The sequence below is a fragment of the Myxine glutinosa genome, chromosome 2 (genome assembly GCF_964187855.1).
Source record: "Myxine glutinosa chromosome 2, kmMyxGlut1.1, whole genome shotgun sequence".
Taxonomy (NCBI): domain Eukaryota; kingdom Metazoa; phylum Chordata; class Myxini; order Myxiniformes; family Myxinidae; genus Myxine; species Myxine glutinosa.
This window is the reverse complement of record NC_136262.1, coordinates 225938361-225959889: the sequence shown is the minus strand read 5'-3', so window position 1 is coordinate 225959889 and position 21529 is coordinate 225938361. Positions and strand designations below refer to the sequence as shown.

The following is a 21529-nucleotide window of genomic DNA, read 5'->3' as shown; positions in this document are numbered from 1 at the left end:
AAAACTTCATCCGATCAAGATGAAATTTATTGAGCATAATCTAGGGATAAATTGGTGGAGAAAAAATAAACAATGATGACGTCATCGGTCACGTGGTTCGGCCGCCATATTTGTTTTAACCACAAAAGCCTTAAAACCCACTGAAAACGCATCCTGGCGAGGGCCTACAATCTGATTGCTCTTTCTTGTTACACACTTTTGTTTGACATCATCTGAACTTTATTTGTTTGTCCCGTTTCAAATCTTTGAGCAGTTCGTTTTCTAGGTTCCATATGTCCTAGAGAGCTGAAATTTGGCCCACGGTCCTCGTTTCTGGTACATTTTCATTTCCTCCTCCACACAACTTCTCATCAAAATTTAATTTAAAAAGTAAAAAAATGTTTTTTTATTAATTAATAGGTTTCAACTTTAAAAAAAAAAGTGTGTTGCCCTAAAACATGTTTTTTCCGTTTACTTCTTGTACTTTGAGGATGTTCTCCTGCATTTGAAACAACATTTTACATTTTGGGGTTTGACAACAAAGAAAGGTGCAGTCAGTTTGTATCGTTCGTGTTTTTTCCCTTTATAATTTTTGGTACTTTTTTGGTCAGTTCTTCATTTATGTTTTTCAACATTGACAACCACACTGCCAACAAACAGCTCTTTTATTTGTAGCAATGATGGCTGCATATGTTGTTGGGTATTTTGTTTTGGTCCAGAATTGTTTTCATAAGGTTTATTCCTCCTTTTTGTTATACCAGTGTGCTTTACAGGCTCTGTGGCTGCGAAGAAATCTGGGAGCACGCTCATTGGCTGATTTTGCATCGGAGGCAACTTTCGATGTTAAGGTTCTCTATCGGCCTTTTCCTTCCTCCTTCAGCTATCTTGTTCCTGTTTAAACTTTTGCTTTTGTTTTTTGCCTTTGCCAATGTCACACAGGATTTACCCTCCGCAACCCCCTTCCCTCACTCCCTTTTCCTCCTCCTCACCACAATCACCACTTCCCCCACGAATGTTGCTCACGTGGGAGTTATAACAGTTCTCTGTCTGAAATGCATACAAAACAGGCAGGTTTTGTGAACATTAAGCTGATTAATGTTTTCTGCACTATGTATGTCGATAATTTTCCTCAAATGTATACATTATTGTATTTGCAGTCCAGGTGTTTTTGTATACAGTACACAAGTCCAGGGAAAACTTGAACCACCCTTATAGGTTACTGTACATTAATTTTGATTGGGACATTTCTTTTTTTACATAATCTCTTTTAAAAAATACATTACACATTTTCTTGAAATGTTAAAATTCAAATGACGTTTTAGATGGGGAAAACCCTTTTTACACACTTTTATTTAACTTCATCTGAACTTTGTTTGTTTGTCCCGTTTCAAATATTTGAGCCGTTCGTTTTCTTGGTTCCATACGTCCTAGAGACCTGAAATTTGGCCCACGGTCCTCTTTTCTGGTACATTTTCATCTATCAAAATTTGGTGAAGAATCCCTTTAAAAAAAAAAATTCTCTGATTTGGATCCGGATTCGAATCTTCATGAAAATCAAATCGATTCGTCCGTGTCGCACACCCAACCTGTCCACCATGTTTGGTCTGAATCCGTCCACAACTTTTTGAGTTATCTTGTTCACAAACAAGCAGACAGACAGGGGTGACTTCCATCCACCTTAGGTGGCAGAGGTAATGATTTGGGTCGGTGGCAACAACAACCCCATTAGGTTTTTGTTCAGGTTCAGGTCCAGATCCAGATCCAGCCAATTAGTGGCTTGCAAATGCAACAAACATCATTCATCGATGTCAGCTGAAAGTGTAAAATATTTAATCAATAAATCTAGAACAAAAGTTTATTTATTTATTTTTTGCTTGTAAATGTTGTCCATTTCCATTTTCCTTGTTGCTTTTCTTTGATACAGCAGTGGGCAAGCAATTATTACAAGAGCAGGATGACTGACTGCTTCCATCAATCCCTCTCAACATAGTGAAACCTATGTTCTTTGGCTCTATACCTTTTGAACGTTATTAAATTTGCATATGTTTTTTTTTCTCTTTAAAAATGCATCATTTTCAGAATTTACTGGAAACTATTTTTTTCATACCTCTCCTTCCCTCTTCCTTGTCTGTTACTCTGCACCTTTCAGCCATGCCTTCTCCACGGTTTGGAAAGTGCTCCTCCAATATCTGTCAGCTTGTCGCGGGAAGATGGTCTACTGTACTACAAACAGATGCAGACAATCAGGCGTATGGAACTGAAGGCTGATCAGCTTTACAAACAGAAAGTCATTCGTGGGTTTTGTCACCTCTACGATGGACAAGTGCGTCTTTACTCAATCTCGCAATGCATACCAAGCATACCATACCATTCCATACCATACCAATGCATACCAAGCCTGGTGTTGGCTCAGCGGTTAGGGTGCCGGCTTGGGATCGTAGGATCCTGGGTTCGAATCCCGGTCGATCGCTGAATTAACGCCAGGGGGGTTGACTCAGCCTGTCATCCTTCCGAGGTCGGCAAATTGAGTACCAGCTTGCTGGGATGAATGATCACGGTGTGTACCCCGATTTAGAATAGGTACACCGTATCCCTGCGCATCGTAAGAGCGTGACCAAGGGTTGGCATCAGGAAGGGCATCCGGCCATAAAAACATTGCCTCAAACAGGGAACCATGATTGTCATGGGGCCCGCAAGGCTAACCCCCGCTCTAGCGGGGAAAATGGCCTTAAAACGATCATTCATTCATTCATATATACCAAACTTCTATTTAAACTAAAAGTGGAGGTCACATGAAGCAAGTATAATTTCTTGCAATTGCTGAATTCTATGTTGGAATTTGTTTTCACAATAACTCGTTTTAATATACTAGGGCATGCCCGAACTATATATATATCTAAAATTATATCCCCCCCCCTCTATTTACATGAAATGGTTTGGTCCATTCGCAAAGGCAAAGCGAACGGCTTGCGAGTACGGTGACAATCCCCCCCCCTCTATTTACATGAAATGGTTTGGTCCATTCGCAAAGCCAAAGCGAACGGCTTGCGAGTACGGTGACAATCCCCCCCCTCTATTTACATGAAATGGTTTGGTCCAAAGCGAACGGCTTGCGGAGTTTGGTAAAGAAATCGCCATAGCTCGGTAACTACTTCTCCGATTAATATGAAACCTTGAAAAGGCACATCCTCGGGTCCCCAGCAATATACCTGGCAAGTTTCAAGTATATCGGACCCGTGGTTGTCGAGAAACAGCGGTCACAGACAAACAAACACACAGACACACAGACACACAGACACACACACACACAGAGATTACTGGAATTATAGATAGATGACATTCCTGGTCATGTTTAAATTCCCTTTTATGAGTCAAGCCTGGGCTTGATTGCCCTTCCTCATAAGACTAACCTGATCTATAACTGCTGTATCAGCCCCATGAGCAGCAGATGAGTTTATAGCAGATGAATAAGGGACATTCAAAAAAATTTGTTTGCATGCTGTACTACCCTTGTGTTCTTAGGAGGAACCAAGTAATGCTCTAGAAAGGTTCATATAAAGGGGTGCCAATTTGATTCATACAGCTGCATGAAGAAGTAAATATATTTTAACCTATATATGTATGGTGCCCCTTTATACAAACTTTTCTAGAGCATTACTTGGTTCCTCCTAAGAACACAAGGGTAGTACAGCATGCACACGATATTTTTTTTGAATGTCCCTTCTTTTCTATAGTTTGCTACATGGCACATACCATATAAAGGGGCCCTTTCTATGCCCCTGGCATTTTTCCCAAGAATGGCCTTCATTGCAGTGGCCATAGAAAGTGGCCATCACAACGACGGATGAAAAAATACATCACATACATCAATTAAATTACACTGAATTAAAAACAAACCTATTTCCCGCAATCTGTATGGGGGTCTTTCCCGATACTGTAAATCATTTCTCCCATTGCTCGTCATCAAATACGGTATCGATCCAATCCTGGACAAAGAAAAATTTTGCTGCTATTCTTTTTGTGCCTTTTTCATTCTATTGGCATGCAACTTTATTCTATAATTATTACTATCGGAGTATTACTACCGGATTCTATATTTATTACATGGCTTGTGGAAAATGCCAGACGATAGAAAATAAGGGACATTCAAAAAATCTACGGGGGATCAAACGTGGGTCCAGGTTTGATCCCCCAAAATAGGAAATTTGGTTTCTTCTCTGAAACTACACACACAATTTTGATGAAACTTGACCACCACCTTCACCACCCATGATGTACCAAAGTTTGTCATGGCATTAAAATATCTGCCCCTTTGGGGATCTATGCGGGGGTTGCCCACCAAAATAGGTATTTGCTTTTTTCTCAGAAACTTCACATGCAATTCTGATGAAACTTGACCACAACCCTAATCACTCGTGTTGTACCAAAGTTTGTTCCTGGCATTAAAAAAAATCGGGGTCTAAGGTGGTCTACGGGGGGCTTGCCCCCCAAAATGGGTATTTGCTTTTTCCTCAGAACCTACACACACAATTTTGATGAAACGTCACCACAACCTTCATCATCCCTGATGTACCAATGTTTATTCAAGACATTGGAAAAATTGGGGTCTGAGGAGGTACACGGGGTGGGAGGTGGTTGGGGGGGGGGGGGTTGGTCCCCAAAATAGTTATTTTTTATTTGGTTAAAGTCTTATGATTATGTTAGCATGATTCTACATGCTGTGCTGTCTTCCAGCAACCATTAAAATTGATTTAAAATACCTTTAGTCAGTGCAGTATACTGTTTATTCCATCAGGTGAGCGCCAGGAGTATTGCCCCTATGTTTTTATTTTTTAAATAACCTCTCATGTAAAAACAAGCATTCTGAGTATTGCGCTGCAATACGTGTCCCCTACCAAAGTTCAAAGTGCCATAACTTTGTCAAAAATGATCGAATATGCAAATTTATGCACGGTTGATGCTGGTTTTCAAACTTGATCTGAGGTATGCTGAGACACATGTGTGTCACGCCTCGCCTCGTTGATAGGCCCGCAAGGTCGCTCCGTGGAGCGGCCTGCACGTATTGCACTGTGTGAATTATGTAATTTCCAACTCACTGTCTGAGGTGCTAGCGATTCAAGAGATATCCATTTTAAAAAATATATATTTTCGTTTAATTAACGATATCTGCCAAACCACGTACCCTATCGCAAATTCCAAAAGGACATTTTAGTAGACTGACATGCTGAACAGATCTGTGAAGTTTCCCCTCGATTGGATCAAAAATGAGGGAGGAGCTCGGTTTTAAAGGTTCATGCTTAAAAACGTCATAACTCTGAAACCATGTGACGCACGACGTCATGCTCGCTGACTTTTTTGTTCGTCATGGGTATGCGATTTAACCTGCAAAGTTTGGCCTCGATCTGTTCAGCCGTTGCAGAGAAAGGGGTTTTCGTGTTTTCACGAAAAACAATATGGCGGCCGAACCACGTGACCTGTGCCGTCATAATTGCCATTCAAATATTCTACAGACCGAGTCCCCCCTACAGTGAAAATTTGATCTCAATCGGTCCTATTATTGCAGAGAAAATCTTTTTTTAAAGGAAATTAAAACTTAAAATGACACTGAGTTAAGGATAATCAGAATTATCAGAATTCCCAAAGATCAAAGTGCCATAACTTTGTCAAAAATGATCGAAACGTCGTGAAGTTCGAACTTGATCTGTAACTTATCATGAGGAAACCATGTACCAAGTTTGAAATCATTAGCATTAAGAGTTTAGAAAAAAGTACGGAAAACTGTTCTTTGCGTGACGGACTGACTGACTGACTGACTGACGGACGGAGGGACGGAGTGCAAGCCTGTAGTCCCCTCCGGTGTACACCAGTAGGGGACTAATAAAGCTGTCTAAATATTGGCAGGAGGCAATACATTTTTGCAAAATGCATTTGACATTTATTGCAACTGACATTTGTAAACCTAGCTTGGTAAATGAGTCTTGAATTAAAAAGCATAAGCTTTGGTGTTAATTATATTTAATAATGTTATTACAGAGCACATTATCTTACTATCTCATTTATCTGTGCCTATCCTTAAGGAAGCATGTGGAGTGGGGATAGAGAATGCAATAAAGCCAACTGATCACTTGATCACAGCTTACAGGGTCCATGGGATTGCTTACCTGAGAGGTGTGGCTCTGAAAAGCATCCTTTCTGAGCTTACAGGTACGAAGGTATCTTTCGCAATCTATATTTTTTGCACGACCTCAGACATTCAGAGTTTGCATAAATCTCGTGACAGTACCTTCAGTTCAAATTGACTTTTTGCAACTGTCTATTTACAGTACCTTCAGAAAGTATTCACACCCCTTGACTTTTTCACATTTTGTTGCAGCCTGAATTTAAAATGGTTTAAATTTAGATTTTTCGTCACTGATCTACACATTATACCCCATAGAGTCAGTGGAATTTCTTTTTGAGATTTTTACCAATTAATTACCAATGAAAAGCTGAACTGTCTTTTTTTTTTTTTTCTGCTTTTTTTTGTATACAGAATCAAGGCTCGTGTAAGAGCTAACACATTGAACATGAAAACATGCACACACACATAAAACATACAATGAAGGGAGACAAGAGGGGGAGGGAGAGAGAAGCACACAAGCACAACAACAGTAGAGAACAAGGACGTCGGTGGATCTGTGGAAGGGGGAGGGCTGGGGGAGGAGGGAGGGGTACATGGTATAAAGCAAATGAACACTACTAGGAACTTCACTACTCGGAATTTCAGGAAAGAAGTTGGGGATTGAAAGAGGTGGATTTGGGGTGTTTTAACGGGCGTAGAAAAGGTGAAGGTTTTGGATGGGGAAGACAAGAGATGGTGGTGAATAGCTGTTTTAAAGACCTGGATGGAGGGGAGGAGAGGGATTAGCGAGAGTGTGGGAGTTTGTTCCAGAGGTGGGAGAAAAAAGGAATGAAAGAGTGAAGGTGAGCAGGTGAGTCTCGATTTTAACAGTTTCACCAGAAGAGGGTTGCTGGCAGATCTTGTGCGTCCTGCAGGAATATTTTGGGGACAAAGCACAGACAGAGCAGGGGGAGCCAGGCCAGAGAGAAGTTGTTAGAAGACAGAAAGACCACCAACCTGCCTGCGGTGAGAGAGATTAAGGCCCTCAGAATCAGCTTCATCGCGGGAGATTCCAATGATTCTGAATGCTTTGGTTTCAACCGCGTGAAGCCGAGCTAGGTGTGAGGCAGGAGCACCAGCCCAGAGGGGAGAGTCTTGTCAATAAGTATTCAACCCCTTTGCTATGACACTCCAAATTGAGCTCGGGTGCATTCAATTTCCTTTTATCATCCTTGAGGTGTCTTTACAAGTTGATGGGAGTCTACCTTTGGCCAATTAAATTGATTGGACATTATCTAGAAAGAAACACACCTTTCTATACAAGGTCCCACAGTTGACAGTGCCCGTCATAGCAGAAACTCAACCATGAAATCCAAGGAACTGTCCATGGAACTCTGAGATAGAATTGTGAGGAGGTATCGATCTGGGGAAAGTTATAAAACAATTTCTAGAGTGTTGAAAGTTCCCAAGAGCACACACAGTGAGCTTCATCATTGGGAAATGGAAAGAATATGGAACTACTCAGACTCTTCGTAGAGCTGGCCGGCTGACCAAGCTGAGCAATCTGGCAAGGCGGACCTTGGTCAGGGAGGTGACCACTTTCCAATGACCACCTCCCAATGACCACTTCCCAATGACCACTTCCCAATGACCACTTCCCAATGACAATGACCCAATGACAATTCCATGGCTGAGATGGGAGAACTAGCCGGAAGGGCAACAGTCTCTGCAGCACTTCACAAATGTAGGTTTTATGGGAGTGTGGCTGGACGGAAGCCATTCCTGAGAAAAAGGCACATGACAGCATGCCTGGAGTTTGCAAAAAGGCACATGAAAGACTGAGAGCATGAGGCAAAAGATTATGTGGTTTGATGAGATAAAAATTTAACTCTTTGGCCTGAATTCAAAGTGCTACATTTCATAGAAACCGAGCACAGCTCATCACCCGTCTAACACCATCCCTACTGTGAAGCATGGTGGTGTGGTGGCAGCATCATGCTATGGAGATGCTTTTCAGTGGCAGGGACTGGGAGACTTCGAAGGCTTGAGGGAACAATGAATGGAGCCAAATACAGGCAAATCTTTGAGGAGAAACTGCTTTCGAGTGCAAAAGACCTTGGACTACGGCAAAGATTACATGCCACCAGGACAATGACCCCAAGCATACAGCCAAAGCAACAATGGAATGGCTTAAGAACAAGAACGTGAAAGTCCTTGAGTGGCCCAGCCATAGCACAGACTTGAATCCCATTGAGAATCTGTGGAAAGACTTGAAGATTGCTGTTTACCGATGCTCCCCATCTAACTTGATCGAGCTTGAGCAAATCTGGAAAGAACAATGGGAGAAACTCCCCAAATCCAGATGTGCAAAGCTGATAGAGACATACCCAAGAAAACTCGAAGCTGTAATCTCTGCCAGAGGCACTTCCACAAAGTATTGATTCATGCGGCTGATTACCTGTGTAAATTCGATATTTCTGTATTTCATTTTAAATTAATTTGTTTAAACAAATTCCACTTTGACATTATGGGGTATTATTGATGTGCAGATCAGTGACAAAAAATCTCACTTTTATCCATTTTAATTCATCCTGTAACACAACAAAATGTGAAAAAGTCAAGGGTGTGAATACTTTCTGAAGGCACTGTATATGAAATACCACAGGGCTATCATTGCTTTCTCAGTATCTAAATGACTCCCATTCAGGTCGGCAAGGTGGCTGTGCCAAGGGTAAAGGAGGGTCCATGCACATGTATTTCAAGAACTTCTATGGAGGAAATGGAATTGTCGGAGCTCAGGTGAGTTCTCCTCGTTCTTTCATGAGGAGTTACCCTGGGATGAGTATGAGAAAGTTTTTGTTTGAGTCGAGTATGAGAAAGAAAGAGAAAGAAGGATTTTCAATGTTATTTGTTAAATTGATCAAAAATGTTTCCTCTTAATCTTTCACTCTCTCCTATTCTTAAAATCACATTTTAAACATCGTTAAAATCAAACATGTTTCACATTTTCTGTGTTCAGGTTCCTTTGGGTGCTGGTGTAGCATTTGCATTGAAGTACCAAGGTCTTGATTCCCTTTGTGTTGCAATGTACGGAGATGGGGCAGCTAACCAAGTGAGTGAAGATCTTGTAAAGATGCCAAGCCATATTTTCCTGCTCCACTGTGCAGTGTTTTTATTCACGTCTGAGGTTACTTAGACAAAATATCGTTGACTGTATTTTTTATGAAGCTTGCTTCACTTGTTATTTACGTCCACCACCGAAGATGGATGGAGGTTATGTTTTTGTCCCTGTCTGTTTGTCTGTCTGTCTGTCTGTCTGTTAACAGGATATCTCAAAAAGTTGTAGATGGATTCGGACAAAATTTGGTGGAGATGTTGAGTATGTGACGAGGATTAAATGATTAGATTTTGGTGACGATCCAGTTCTGGATCTGGATCTGAGAATTTTTAAGTGATTCATCACCATTGAGAGGTGGGGTCAAAAAACGATATATAGCACTTTATCTCAACATTGTGGACGGATTCAGACAGAACTTGGTGGATGAGTTAGTTAGGTGACAAGAACAAGCTGATTATATTTTGGTTCAGGTCCGAATCCAGATCTGGCCTATCGGTGAGATACAAAACGTAAACTGTTCAGCTGGTGGAGGTATGCTCACTACCGAGTGCCGTTCTAGTTAAAAATGTTTTTAAGTCATCTCATCTCGATATCTCAGAGATGACCTTGTAAAATGGGCTCGGGTGTCCGTCCTGTCGTCTGTTAGCTTTTTGCTCTTTTTTGCTACTCCTTTATCACCCATTTGATTGTTCTGAAACGTGACGCCTGAATATATGACAGTAGCCCGCACAATCGCTCAGGCTTCGATTTTTCGACTCTGGATCATGCGGGCTCCCAGTGGGGTTACCTCCTGAAACTTTGATACATACACGTTCCTTATTTACCTCCGGGAGAGAGAGAGATGGAGAGAGAGAGGGAGGGGAGGAGGGGAGGGTTGTCCCCAACATCCGCAGAGGTCTGAACTACAACCTTGAGATGATCATCAGCCCATTTTAGGCTATTTATTTTAAACACGATTGTGTTGTTTAAAACTTGCATATTGTTGCGGATCTTCGAAGCCTGTTCCCGTTACCAAGGGGAGATTAAACCCCTTTTCCTCCTTGGGTCTTCGAAACTGCGAGACCGAGTCGCCACTTCCGGGCAAACGTGGAAAAGGGTTTCGGGACAAATTCACACGTACCTTTGGTACCCACGCCGCAGCGGAAGCAGGGATCGAGCCTCGCACGAACCACGCTTGATTGAGTACGCCCGAGCGGAATGCGTATCACGTGACTCGTGCTATTACTTTTCTATTAGAACCTGATTAGAGCGATTCTTATTCGTACCATGCGAAGCCAATGATGGAAAAGACAGGACGGTCAAATCAGAAGAAAGAACAGGGTTTATTTACACTATTTACAAGGATTGGTAGAAGGAAAGGGACACAGGGCAGAACTTAGTCAATCTTATACTTAGCCCTAGACAATGGGCCCACTTACACACACGGGGAGATGGAGGAAGGATGTTCGAGTGCCAAACGCGCCTGCTTCGGTCGCTCCAGGAACAGCTCACCCGGCGTGGCCCTCTGGCGGTCACGGCACATACCCCGGCGAAGGCAGGCAGGAGGAAATCGCGCGTCTGTGGCCCGGCGCGGGTCGTCTTTACAGCGCGCGATTAATACTGCGCAGAGCGCGGGGAGCAGGGCAAAGTTCGTATACAGCGAGGTGATTCAGTTCATGGGCGATATGACTCAATACGAGGCAATGCTGATACGAGGCAATCCTGGGCTCATCTGACTCATCTGCTTCGGACCTCTACAACCGTGGTGGGCTCAGGGCAGGGTTATATGGCCCCGCCCTAGCCCGACTCAAATGTTCCAAACCCCGCCTCTTGCCGCAGTGGTAAGCCACTCCCCTCAAGCCCTGATTGGCGGCTCGTGCTTACCGATAGCTCCTACTCCTCCTGCCCCGCCTTCCTTCACCACAGTCGACTTGTTCAGGCCTGCCGCGTGGTATTTCAGCGCCAATACCAAACCAAAGCGCCATAAGGACACCTAATTTTCACTGGCCTACTCAATGTAAAACTAACACAGGAAAGGACTACGCTTACATTTACTAAGAAATAACTGAACTTAAGCGAGGCTACATGTTGTGGTGTAACTAACTAAGAGGGGAAATTAACCTTTATTCCAAAACCGCAACAATATTAATTGGAGGCTTAATGATGTGGCTCTTTGTTCACTCACTACACTGTTCTCTTCTGGAACACATGATTTACTTTGGTGGTATGATGCAGTGTTCTTTCTTTGTATCATCATCATCATCATCATCATCATCATCATCGTGTGCCATGCCCTATGCAGAGTGTTGGTTCTGCCGAAGCAGTTTCTCGGCTACAATCCTGGTCGGCTTGCCACTCCCGACACAGGCAGTCGAGGTATGAATTTGAAATTTGTTCAGTGTGCCAGAGATTAGTTGCCTACTCTTTGCTAAGGACACTGTGGGCCCTTTAACGTTCACCAACTAATGCCGGCAGACGGGACGTCCAGTTTAACGTCCATCTGTGGGACAGGACACTGCCTGTGAAACACCCGGATGACAGTTTATTGCTAGGATGGATGAGATTTGAACCCAGGCTATACAGCTTGGAGGTGAGTGTGCGCACCGCTAGGCCATCCGTTTAGCCTGTATAATTGATCCAGTTCAATTTAAAAGAAAACTTCCTGGCAAAGGTTTATTGTTCAATTGATGGGGATGAGTGGACAGCTCTCATGAAAACTTGCCATAAATTTGTGTACACACATTTTGAACTTTTCCGCTCGACACAAAATGTGAAGGCTTATGCTCGCATCATTTCATATTGTCGTGTGACTGCTCTCAGTTAACACCGGGAGAGTCACGGAAGGCAAATCGAGCGTTACTCGGAGGCGATGATCAAATACGGATTTTACTATATGCGCCGGAGAAAGAAAGGAAAGAAGAGGAATCTGAAGAGCTTACCTGTGGTCCCGCCGGCAGTTCCCGAACCTGCGGAAAATAACTCAAACAAAAACCGGGTTTAGAAATGTATAAAAAAATAACGAAGGGATTTATTAAACGGAATGCCGGGACAAAGAAAAGCACGACGGTAACTAAAGTCCTAAATGGAGCGCTCCCTCACCAGGCTTAGGAACACAGACGAAGGGAAGGATAACCTGGAAAATAAAAACGTGTGGTTATTTGCACTTGGCTCAATCGGCTTGAACCTCGTCAGGGTCTGTGAACGGGTCCGGGGCGCTGGTAGCGTTGCGCTGGTAGCGTAGCGTTGCGTGCGTTGGCGTGAAACAGGCCTCACTCGGCCTCGATGAAGGCCTCCCGAACGTTCGTCCACGCCTCGTTTCTGCCTGGCAAAACTGCAGCTCTCTGTCTGCGGCTCTTCCTCCTCACGTCAGACAAACAGGGGAACGAGGATACGATTCCGGGCCAGAACCGAGGTCCAGAACGTCAAAACGGGGGAGAATCGTCAGCGCTCAACCGTCTTTCACTAGAGTCCAATCCCAAGGGCACAAGATGTCGGTCAGCGTGGTTTTATCGGACGTCTCGTGACGTCATCCGTGACACTCCACCAATCAGCCCGCAGGTCACCACTGCATGCTCAGCTCTCCACCAGTCAGCGCGCTGCTTCTTGCTCGCCCTTTTTTCACCAATCAGTGAGTGCCTTCTTGCTCCGCCCTGGCTAATCAGCGAGTCCCTTCTTACCCCGGCCTTCCTGTTGGTCAACTCCCGCCCAATCACTGTCCTTCTGGGCGTGGCTCTCGGCCTGACCAAGTGATGTGTGCCTGCCAGGCGGGATTATTAGCCCTAGTGCTTGATGCCTGGCTTCCAGTTGGTTTTTATTATTAAGTGTGGTTTAATGGGCACTTTCTCACTAGTGTCTATGGTGTGGTGCCAAAAGGGACAAAGGAAATAAATCACTGAGGTTTGACGAACAGGGGAATTAACATAATCCTTATAACCAGTTAACATGCCTCATTCCTCGTGACGGGGACAGATATACAACGTATCCGACATCCGGGCTAAACAGGTCCTCTACTTATTACATGGTGGTGGTTTTTCTTCTTTGCGACAGTCGCAGCATGATACCTACACAACTCTACCTGGTCTAAAGTATCTCTACCCCACCGACATAACAATATGTCTCTAAAGTATCTCTACCCCACCGACATAACAATATGTCTCTAAAGTATCTCTACCCCACCGACATAACAATATGTACATGCGCTACAAATGTTTTCTCTTTTCACAGATGTTATAAAGTGCTGTACATTAAGATTTTCAAAAAAGCAACCAAAATGCTGCAATTGTTTCTTTGTTGCATGTTAGTCCACCATTCCCTTTTATCCAGAACTGGTATAAATTGAATGCTAAAATATTGCTAGTTGTGAGTTGAAGAGGAAATTGTGTTTTGGGAACCAGTAACTTAACTTTGACGTGATGGTGCCATCAAAATGTCTTTGTGTGACACTTGAATGGTTCCTTGTTTGCATTTTAACAGGATGTGGAAATCAGGATGTACCTCTAATATTTCTTTGGCGGTGAGAATGTCAAGCCATTTTGAAAAGGGTACAGTAGTTGTTGTTTTTAAAATGGTTTTTCTTTGTTCTTTCTCTTATTCTCTGACAGGGACAGATATTTGAAGCCTTCAACATGGCTTCTTTGTGGAGCTTGCCATGTCTTTTTGTTTGTGAGAACAACCAGTTTGGCATGGGGACAGCAGTAGAGAGGGCATCAGCAAATGTTGATTACTACCAACGAGGAGATTATATCCCAGGAATTAAGGTGACTTGCAAGCATTTAACAATTAACAATAACATTTAACAATTACTTTCACATTGAATGAAACCCTTAATATTCAATATGCAGCTGTGAACAATCTTGCCATGACTACTCATCAGCGACTTACCATCTTTCACTCAACCTTTCTTCACTCTTTGCGTCACATCACTATCCTACAGGTCGATGGTATGGATGTTCTTTGTGTGAGAGAAGCAACGAAATTTGCAGCTGATTTTATTAGATCTGGAAAGGTAAGAGAGAGATTACGGTGATTGAACGTATTTTGGGGATTATAGAGAAAATAAACAGCATTTCCCTCCCTCTTGTGATATTTACTGATTAGATATTATTTTCATGCAAAATTGCAGATGTTTTCTAATTTTCCGTGATGTACAGACTTGATTGTAATGGAATTAGAGATGTTAATAAAGTTCTAGGAATGGAAGATTTGATGGAACCTGAGTTTTTTTTGTTTTTTATTTCTATATTTTTTTGCTTATTACCCTCGCAAGAGGAGGGGTTTTGCACTTGGGTCTGTCAGTTTGTCCGCACAGAACGAGTATGCTTTTATATGCAACCGTTGGTCCGATTGTCACAATTTTCACCATAGAAGCGTTTCACCATTTCACCTCCTGTAGAAATATTTTCGAAAATTATGACGTCATCGGTCACCTGGTATGGGCTCCGTCTTGGAAAAACCGAAAGACTTTACACCTCCATTTCTCTGAAACCACTTCATGGAAAAATTGAAACATGTCTCATTGTCAAGTACTCCCCATGGGGAACAACATATATTCATGATGATATCATTGGTACCTTCATTATGACGTCATAATTAGACAAGTAGAACACTTGATCCGATCAGTTTGAAATTTCTTGAGCATAATCTACACAAACATTGTATGTGAGAATTAAATTGATGACATCATTGTTCACGTGGTTCGGCAGCCATATTGGATTGAACGTAAATCTACGTTGTCAATAAACCAGCCAAACACCGCAGCCAATAAACACGTCTTGGCGAGGGTCTGCAATCTCTGATTGCTCTTTCTTGTTACAAACTTGCACATGATACTTGTTAAATGTTATTGATATCACTAATCTGACATTGTGTTGTTTCAGAGTATCTATAAGTTTGCAACATCAAATAATTATCTTGCTAAAATTGAGCGAGAAGGTGTCAACAAATTTTTATGCTGGAATGATTCCAGCTCCAAAGAAATCCACAAACACAGTCTTTGTATGACGAAGGTTGACTAAGCATGGATGTGAGTCCCTTGAAGATGACCTCTGGTAGAATATGACCAGGGGTCATCTTCTTTAGTCACCAAAATAGATGGTTGACCATCAGATATGGATTTGAGTCCTTTGGAAATTATCTTGGGTCAATATGGCCTAACAGATGCATCAGACCTCAAAAGTGGCCCATGTCAAGGCATTGATCATTGAAAATCACCACAATATTCACAGATTGGAATATCTTCAGGCAGCATTATCATGATCATCCATCAACATTTGGGCATGTAGGAAGGTCTCAGCAAGATAGGTCCTCTAAAACCTCATCACTCACCGTTGGCAGCACGAACTGGCATCTTGTTACGAGCTTCGCTCATTTCAATGCAGATACAGTTGTGACCTTTTCACTCTTTTGGAAAGTGGTGACAAAATGTGCTTTTCCTATTGGGATCCTAAAACCAAATTACAATCCGTGCCCCATAAAAAAACGAAAGATCACCAATATATTGGCCTCTTTTTTTTTTTCTTTTTTTTTATTGTTTAGGATTCCAAGGTAATGCTGCTGATTCACTCTGCCTCGCCAAATGACAATGGCAGGAGGTTATTACACCAGTATCAAGGACAAACACAGAGGGTTGTTGACAAAAGGTGTGCTCCTCCATGTCAACACACCTGTGCACAATACCTGTATTTCACAGCCCACCATTTGTGACTGTTCCTTTGAGCAGCTGGATAATCCCACATGAAGCCTGGACCTGGCCCACAGTCACTTATCTCTTTCATCATTTGAAGTCTCACCTGCGTGGCTGCCAATTCATTGATGACAAGGAACTGATTGAATCAACTGAGATGTGGTTGAAGGAGCAATTTGAAAATTCCTATTTTTGTCGACAAACAATTTGGAAGAGCAAATGGATGAATGTATTTAAGGTCAAGGTAGACAATATTGAAAAATAGTTTATATATTTTTAACTAATATGAGTATCTTGTTCATTTAACTTTATTAGTGCCTTCTGTAAGAATGCAAAGTGAAAAATCCATAATTTTTATAATTTGTCAGTTTTTTATTCTTCTTTGTTTCACTTTGAAATTTGTTTCACTTTCATTTTTATATATCATCTTACATCTTTTACACCCTCCAATCATTCTCCTTGCATCCCCTTTCTGCATTATTTCCCTCCTCAAATGGTACAGGGTCCCATGCTGATGGAGTTGGAAACGTACAGATATCATGGCCACAGTATGAGTGATCCTGGAGTAAGGTAGGTGACAGATACTTGCTTTGCAGTGGGTTAGGGTTTGACATGGCATTTCTGGGGTGTGAGTGAAAATATAATATTTTGAGAGAAAAACAAACAAGCAAAACAATGTTCTCTGGAGATGGAACGAATTGTTTTCTCATTTGTAACCCCTTGTCTCGAAAAATGTGCGAAAAACCTTGGCAGACCTTGTCTATGTATAAGAAGTATATAATTTAAAGTTACTTTGATTTGTATACATTTACAGCAATATTGTGATACACACTCTCCTAATGGAGTAAATATTACAGTATCTAAATTTAAAGCAACTTTTTGATTGCATCATATATATCAAATATGATTCAAACGGAGCATTTTAAACAAAGGCTACTTAATTTTTTTAGTGTGAGATTCGGTTGCACAAGCTTACTTCAACTCTGTTAGAGGTGGACAGTGTTTAAGACTGTACATTGGTGATCTTGTGCCGAGGACATTACTGGTACCCCAAATTTTGTTCAAGTCCAGCTAAAGACAGTAATATTTTGGATTCTACATTTCTTGAAAGTAAGATTATCTGAGTTTACCATGCCATTACTGAATTACCTTGCCATTACTGGATCGTCAGTTTAAAAAAACAAACCCAGCTGGCTCATTAATGACCCTCAGGGTTTGAGATGTCTGCTCTGTCTGTGATCTGGTCTGGTCTCCATTTAATTTCAGTCCACATTATGGTTGATTGTTAATGCACTGGCATATTTGCTACCAATGATTGCTTGTGACTTTGTTCAATTGGAACAGGGGGAATGTGAGGTTAGGGCAGGAATTTGTAAAAAAAAAAAGCGCCATGGGTTTTTTTTTTTTTTTTTTTTTTTGGATACAAGATCGAGGCTCGTGAAAGAGCTAACATTAATCACACAGAAAGACAAACCGACACATAAAACATATAACATCGGGAGCGGTAGACAAGATGGGGGAGAGAGGGGGCAGGACACAAACACAACATTTGAGAGCAGGGACCGAGAGACATGGAGACATCGAGAGATCTGTGAGAGGGAGAGGGCTTTGGGTAGGGGCATGGGAAGGGGGGGTGGGCGGGGTGGGAGAGGTATAAAACATATGGACATATAAAACACCTTATAAAACATTTATAAAACATATAAAACACCAGGACTTCCAGGAAAGAAGTTGGAATTTCAAACAAGGTGGATCTGGGGTGAATTAGCGGGGGTAGAAAAGATCAAGGTTTTGGATGGGGGAAGATAAGAGATGGTGGTGAACAGCTGTTTTAAAGACCTGGAGGGAGGAGTGGGATTGAAGGTAGTGAGGGAGTTTGTTCCAGAGGCGGGAGAAAAGAGGAATGAAAGAGTGAAGGTGAGCAAAGAGCCGAGATTTCGGCAGTTTAACCATCAGAGGGTTGCTGGCAGATCTTGTGCGACCTGTAGGAATATTTGGGGGACAGAGCACAGAGAGAGCTGGGGGTGCAAGGCCGGAGAGGAGTCAGTAGAAGACAGAAAGACCACCTACCTGCCTGCGGTGAGTGAGTGAAAGGCCCTCAGAGATAGCTTCATCGCGGGAGATTCCAATAATTCTGAAAGCTTTGGTTTCAACAGCGTGAAGCCGAGCTAGGTGTGAGGCAGGAGCACCGGCCCATAGGGGAGAACAGTATTCCATTGAGCTGCGGATGAAAGCCTTGTATGTGGTGAGGAGCTCAGGTGTGCCGAGGAAGGACTTTGCACGACGGAGGATGCCCAGTCGGCGACTGGCTTTGGAGGCCAGCTTGGAAATGTGGTTTTCCCAAGAAAGATCATGGCAGATAGTGAGACCCAAAAGCTTGAGCGACAGAACTTCTTGGAGAGGATTGTTGAGAAAGTAGATGGGAGGGTTGTCCAGTCGATCTTTTCGGAGAGACATAGTAAGAGTGTGAGATTTGTCAGGATTGAAAGACATGTTCCACTTGTTTGACCAGTCTGTGATTTTGTCCAGGTCTTCAGAGAGTGAGGAGGCTGCAGACTGCCGATCTGAGGGAAGAGGTATGGAGCGGCAGAGAGTGGAGTCATCAGCAAAGAGATAGAGAGGATTTTCCAGAGAGTCGGAGAGATCATTGATAAAGACCAGAAAAAGCACAGGGCCCAGAACACTGCCTTGGGGAACTCCAGCCTGAACAGGAAGGGGAGATGAGAGAAATCCATTCAGGGCCACACGTTGACTACGACCAGAGAGGAAGTCCGCAAGCCATGCATGGAGATTTCCATGGATACCATAGGAGGAGAGTTTGGTGAGCAGAGCTGGGTGCCAGACCGTATCGAAGGCACGTGATATGTCAAGGGAGACAGCTCTGACAATTGGTGTCGGCAATTGGCAATTGCACAAATGGTGTCGGCAATTGCTCAACTTCTCTTTGCGAACGACACTGTGGGATCTTTAACATCCACCAACTAATGCCAGCAGATGGGATGCCCCGTTTAATGTCCATCTGAGGGACAGCACACACTGATGAATCACCTGCCTGGTCAAACACTGGGATGACAGTTTATAGCTGAGTCAAATTTCAAACCCAAGCTAGACAGCTTAGAGGTGAGTGTGCGTACCTCTAGACCATCCTGTCAGCCTAATGATTGAGAACCAAAGGCCATTAACTCTCTAAATTACATCAGATGAAAAATACATCACATTTTTTCAGGTTGATCACGAAATTGAACGAAATTTGTTTTGTTAAATATTTCATGCATATCAATTCCTTTTGTGGAATGAAATATTTCTGAGGAAAGGCATTGAAGAATGAAGGCAATTGCAATTTTACAAATAGTGACTTGGAAAGGGTCAGGTTCGACTGTGTGACTGTCTTTTTGAATGTTGACATATTTTCCTTGATTTTCATTTCCCAGCTATCGAACAAGGGAAGAGATCAAGGAAGTTCGGACTAAGAGTGATCCAATTAGCTTGCTTCGTGATCGACTCGTCGGGTCTGGACTTAGCTCAGTGGAAGAACTCAAGGTAATAATATGTGATTTGACATCTCAAGGTAATCATATATGAATATGTCAAATCAAAATCTCAGGTGAATTGCTGGCAAATTGGCTTTGTTTTAAATCCAAATGATAAAACCTATTTCGAGCTTGAGCTAGTCTGTCCATGCTGCCCAAGTCTTGTGCAGCTTTTTGGTATATGTGATCGAGATGTTATATCTTGATAGTTGTTGCTGATTTATTGTATTATTCAAGTCCCTCGTTTATTCATTTATTGTACATGGATAAGAGGTGTCGCGTTAACTTTTATTAGCGCATTATGTGTGCGTTTCCTAATCGGCCCATTACCAGATTTTGTCGCAGGTTCTGACCACAGTGCAGTCAATCTTATGTATATAGATACAAGAAAACAAGAGCTCTGATAATTTTGAAACTTTCAAAATGAACAACAATGCAGAATAGTCTTGTGTTGATAAACATTTGTGATGATAATCCCACCTTAAGATGTTCCATCAAGGTGCAGAGTGTGTGAACGTAAATAGAGTGTCATGACAACTAAAGTTAAAACTGTTTCCTCATGAAATCAATATCGAGGAACTGACAGTTTGTAAACAGCTGGAATTATTTAGAAATTAGATTTATCAGGAATTCCTGAAGTTGATCCACGGCAATGCATGGTCAGCTTAAGACTTCTATGCTCTGCAGATTATTTGAATCCATAAATCAGTTTGATTCAATTGGTGGGTGGTGGGAGTCTGCAATGTTTAAACAATTGGATTTTTTTTTTTTTACTTCCCTAATTCTCATCATGCTGTTCTCTTTCTTTAGGAGATTGACGTTAAAGTCCGCGGTGAGATTGAAGAGGCATCTCAGTTTGCTACATCTGATCCAGAGCCGCCACTTTCTGACCTAACAAGCCATATATACAAGACGAGCTTGAATTCATGCATTAGAGGGATCACACCATGGCAACAGCTTGCTACAGCTTAACTGCAGAACTCGTCTTCATGAAGATAATCGATCATCATTTACTATCCTTGAGTAGTCTTGGAAACCTATTTATGTTGCGCTTCTTCGCTCCTGCTTTTCCGATGGCACACTGCTTGGATTTGAGTCCATGCTGAGCAGAATGGAGGGTGTCACAATGTCACATCCTGGAAACATTTGACTCCCATTGAACTCTCCTTTCTTAGCACAGGTTAAATAGTAAAGTTTGTTTTTGGTGGCACGGTTTTTATTTTTGTTTTTTTTTGGTATAATTTTCATTTGGTATGTCTGTGATGTAATCGCTCATTCCTCTTGCATTTTCTTTCATCGCATCTACATTTGGGCTGGCAGTATTGCCGAGATGTATGTACGCTCGACCCTAAGCCGTCTCGCCCGAGTTTGTATCTCGGCCGACAGGCCCAGCTATCAACCGTCATCCTGGTCTTTTTTAGGGCAGAGTGATTCATCGGCGTATGCGCCGTCCCTCGGTTGGATGTTAAAGTTGGTGTCCTTTCTCCCAACATTAGCTGGTGGACATTAAAGATGCCACTGTATCCTTCACAAAGAGTAGTTGGCCTATTGTTAGCACCATCTCCAAAATTCGAATTCCTGCACACTCGGTTGAGTATCCTGTGTTGGAGTGGCGAACCATCCATTATTGTAACCTTGGCCAAGATACTGCTTCAGCAGAACCAATGCTTTTTTATAGAGCATGATTCTTAAGATGAGACTTCTAAATTCAAAGCATCTCCACTAACTGTCCCTTCACCATAATTTTCTTTCAGGCTAAATTTCACTCCCATTGCCCTAACAGCTCTATCTTCAATCAAATCCCACCCTTTCCATGTACGTCTTTAATGTCTTCCAATAAAGCCTCTGAAGGAAACATTGGATTGTGTTTGTTGCTGTGATGGAATGATGTTGTTGGTCCATCCCCACACGCAGCAGGAGACAGGGTTTTGCAATCGCTTCTGTCTGTCTGTCCCATAACTTTTTTTACCATTTGAGCTTTTCTCAACTTTTTGAACAAAGTTTTATTATGAGACTATGGAGAAGACAAATTAATAATTTGGTCAAAAGGTCAAATGTCAGCATTACATAAAATCTTCAATTTTCATCCATTTGACATGAAATTTTAGGACTTTGCATGTTGGGTCACTGAATTGGCTCAC

The 21529-nt window shown here is 42.3% G+C and overlaps 1 protein-coding gene across 3 annotated transcripts in view; it reads left to right on the top strand.

The window, feature by feature from the left end:
• The window catches only part of PDHA1 (pyruvate dehydrogenase E1 subunit alpha 1), a 143834-nt gene extending 122589 nt beyond the window's left edge, over nt 1–21245 (top strand). For 2 of the 3 annotated variants that reach the window (XM_078772326.1, XM_078772327.1), the window contains exons 2-11: nt 741–827; nt 2129–2302; nt 6057–6183; nt 8787–8878; nt 9099–9191; nt 13778–13933; nt 14110–14181; nt 16361–16428; nt 19290–19398; nt 20199–21245. In XM_078772326.1, the coding sequence (XP_078628452.1) occupies nt 741–827; nt 2129–2302; nt 6057–6183; nt 8787–8878; nt 9099–9191; nt 13778–13933; nt 14110–14181; nt 16361–16428; nt 19290–19398; nt 20199–20360 (1140 nt within the window). In that variant the 3' untranslated portion in view covers nt 20361–21245. The remainder of the gene's footprint in view (nt 1–740; nt 828–2128; nt 2303–6056; nt 6184–8786; nt 8879–9098; nt 9192–13777; nt 13934–14109; nt 14182–16360; nt 16429–19289; nt 19399–20198) is intronic. The other variant, XM_068106124.2, reaches the window with a different exon arrangement.
• Nucleotides 21246–21529: the final 284 nt, after the last annotated feature.